The 2,963-nt window shown below is 55.8% G+C and overlaps 1 protein-coding gene across 1 annotated transcript in view; it reads right to left on the reverse strand.

Annotated features, from left to right (window-relative positions):
- TTC17 (tetratricopeptide repeat domain 17) overlaps positions 1-2,559 on the reverse strand; it is an 88,164-nt gene extending 85,605 nt beyond the window's left edge. The window contains exon 1 of the mRNA XM_014937181.1: positions 2,393-2,559. Coding sequence (XP_014792667.1) covers positions 2,393-2,551 — 159 coding nt within the window. The 5' untranslated portion in view covers positions 2,552-2,559. The remainder of the gene's footprint in view (positions 1-2,392) is intronic.
- Between the last annotated feature and the right edge of the window lie 404 nt (positions 2,560-2,963).

The following is a 2,963-nucleotide window of genomic DNA, read 5'->3' on the forward strand; positions in this document are numbered from 1 at the left end:
CCCCCCCCCAAAAAAAAAAAAATTCACACTGAAGGCAGCCGACCACTGGACCAGGTGCTGAGGAAGGTCCTCAAAACCCCACCCCTGGAGGCAAAATTCAGCCAGGCAGGGCCCTAAGGGAGCAGATGGAGCTGACCCTGTTTGGAGCTGCAGGGCAGGCAGAGTTCCTCTGCGACCCTACTTAGGTCATCGTATCTGAACCACCAGCAGCTGAAGCTTATTCCAAACACCAGTCTTGACTCACACAGCTGTCTTCTAGTTAGGTAAGGTGCCTCAAAATTCAAACGTGGGCAAGTAGCAAGGACTAGCACAATGGGTCAATCCTTGGACATTCACAGGAGTCGTCTAGGGTACTACAGAAAAACCTGATGGGACAGTATTTTTCTACAAAACAAGAGTAGATTAATTAGAACTAGTAGTGAAGCCAGTAAGGAGGTGACGGGCAATGCTCTACACACACTGAGAATGCAAAACACCATGCCACAGAGAAACCACAAGAAGCTGCACAGCCAAAGAGTTTAGGAGACGTATGTAGACAAAAGCCCCACTGAAAATGCACGAAGTAAAAACAGCTGGAGAGAAGGACTGAATGGCCAAGTGTTCTCTTAAAAACTCTGAAAAGTACTCTGAAAATATTCTGAAAAATTAAAGCAAAGGGATGCTCTGCAGGGACATTTTAGACTTACGTCCTGTTAAGAAGTACTTGGGTCTTGGGATTAGCAGAAGGATATTGTGGTTGTACCAATAAATTGATAAATCAATTACGAAGCATCCCATTGCCCATGAATCATAGAACCTCTCAAGTGACCTCTGCTGCTTCTCTTAAGCCTTACCACCTTGGCCACCCTTCTCTGGACATCCTAATTTGATGTCCTTCTTATACTGAGGCACCCAAAACCGCACCCAACACTCAAAGTGGGGCTGCAGCAGTGCAGAGGGGAACAAGGACAATTCCTTCCTATTGCTGGACAACGGAGAGTACCTGATGGTTTTATTGCTAACTATTGAACCACAACCACGTTTTGGCATTTAAAACAACACTCAAGTTCACTCCAGAAAATGCCCACCCTTCTCCATTCCCCATAATACAAATAAGTGGGGGAAAAAAATGAAATTCAGAGGTGCTCTGCAGGGATGGCAGTGGCAATAACCACAAATTCAAGTATCGCTTTCACACAAGCCAGGGAGGTGACAGTAACAGATGCTGAAATACATCTTATTATAAAAACCTCACTGGAAAATTAGAAGCACTGTATCCCACTACTGAAGAATCCGGCTCCTCATATTCCAGCTAACACCGTAATTTTGAGTTCCCTTGCTGGAAATGGATGGATTAGTTTTACCCGTGCAGGTAAGAGAAGTTATTCCAGGGATATTATTGTATCACGTGTACATGGGACACGGGAATTCCCCGGCTCAGAAAGGTCTGGTACCTCTAACAGAAGAGCTCACTGCACAGCAGCGACGCTCCAGCAGAAGCTTCTACCCTCACCATCCGTTAACCGACATCACAAAAAGCCTTTTCTTAAAATCAGTGCCCAGTTTGGCTCTGATTTTTCAAGTCATTTTAGCTCATTACGTTTTTTTTTTTCCCAAGTCACAGCTAGTTTTCATGCAATAATCAAAACCAACACCTCACCCAATGTCGATACCATGCAGTTAACAGGCTACACAGATGTTTCTAGACCGTTATCATATACTGTCACCGCTTCCACGCTACGTAAAGTAGGAACAGGAGGTGAGAGAGCACTGGAAGTGCTGCCGTTCGTTAATTTATGATTAACTAGGGTGAGAGCGCCCGGAGCCACGCAGACAGCTGAAGGGCCCCAGACCCATAAGGGTTTCCTGCCGAAGAAAGCCACTTACCCCTGCCTGAGGGCCCTGATGCTTTCTGAGGGGAAGACACCACCAAAAAAATTCCTCAGCACAGCCCGGTCCCGAAACCAGACGCTTCGACGGACACCCCAAGCATCACTGCACCCCGCAGACACCCCACGGCTTCTCCCCCTCTCCCTTCCAGAGGGACCCAGGGGCTGCCGGGGGGGATGTGAGAAACGGCCAACTCAGAGGAGCCGGCGGGGAGGGCACCAGCCGCCGGGAGGGGCTCCAGGCTCTACGGGAAGGTCGCAGCCCCCCACGTTACCGGGTCGGGGCCCGGCTCCTTCCGCGACCACCGGCGGGACCCCCCGGCGGCACGGCCTAGCGAGCCCGAGGCCTCAGGGAGGCTTGCAGGGGAGCACCGCCGGCTTTCGGACCGGACCGGCGGGGCTTCGCACCGGGCCAACCGGCCCCGTCCCCCCCGCCGCCGCACAGCTCGGCCGGGCCAGGGCTGGGGGTGAGCAGCGCGGCGGGCCGGGGCAAGGCGGCGGTGGCAGCTCCCCGCGCCCCTCACCTGCTGCTGGATCTTGCCGTCCTCGGTGACCACCCAGTGGGTGGTGGCAGCGGCGGGCCGCGTCCCCGAGGCCAGCAGCGAGCACAGGCCCAGGGCCCAGCCGGAGAAGACCCATGCCCGCCCCAGCCCGCCCCGCCCGGACGCTCCTGCCGCCGCCATCTTCCCCAATCCCGGCCTGCCCGCACCACCCGGAACCGGAACCGCCCCCGCCGCCATTTTGGGAGGGGGAGGCCCGGGCGGGGCGGTGCCGCCCCTCAGAGGGACCGGAGCAGGGACGGGCCCTGAGGCGGCTGCGGCTTCCCCGCCCGCAAAGCGGGTGGCCCCGGGTGGCTACCGTGAGGCGGCGCCGGCAGCCCGCCCCGCCCTGCGGCAGCCAACAAGGCGAAGGAGGCCGGAGGTGCCGCGGCCACCGCGTACGGGCTGCCCCACAGGCTCCTCGCCCGGCCCGGTTCTCTTCAGGCAGGGAAACGAAGAGCCGGTTGAAGGTACAGAGCCCCTTCTTTCTTTCTTTCTAATGCTTTTCGGCGACACAGAAAAAGCTAAACGTTTCCGCCCCCCCCCCCCCCCCCCC

This window comes from Calidris pugnax, unplaced genomic scaffold, assembly GCF_001431845.1.
Source record: "Calidris pugnax isolate Ruff unplaced genomic scaffold, ASM143184v1 scaffold3, whole genome shotgun sequence".
NCBI classification, from domain to species: Eukaryota; Metazoa; Chordata; class Aves; order Charadriiformes; family Scolopacidae; genus Calidris; species Calidris pugnax.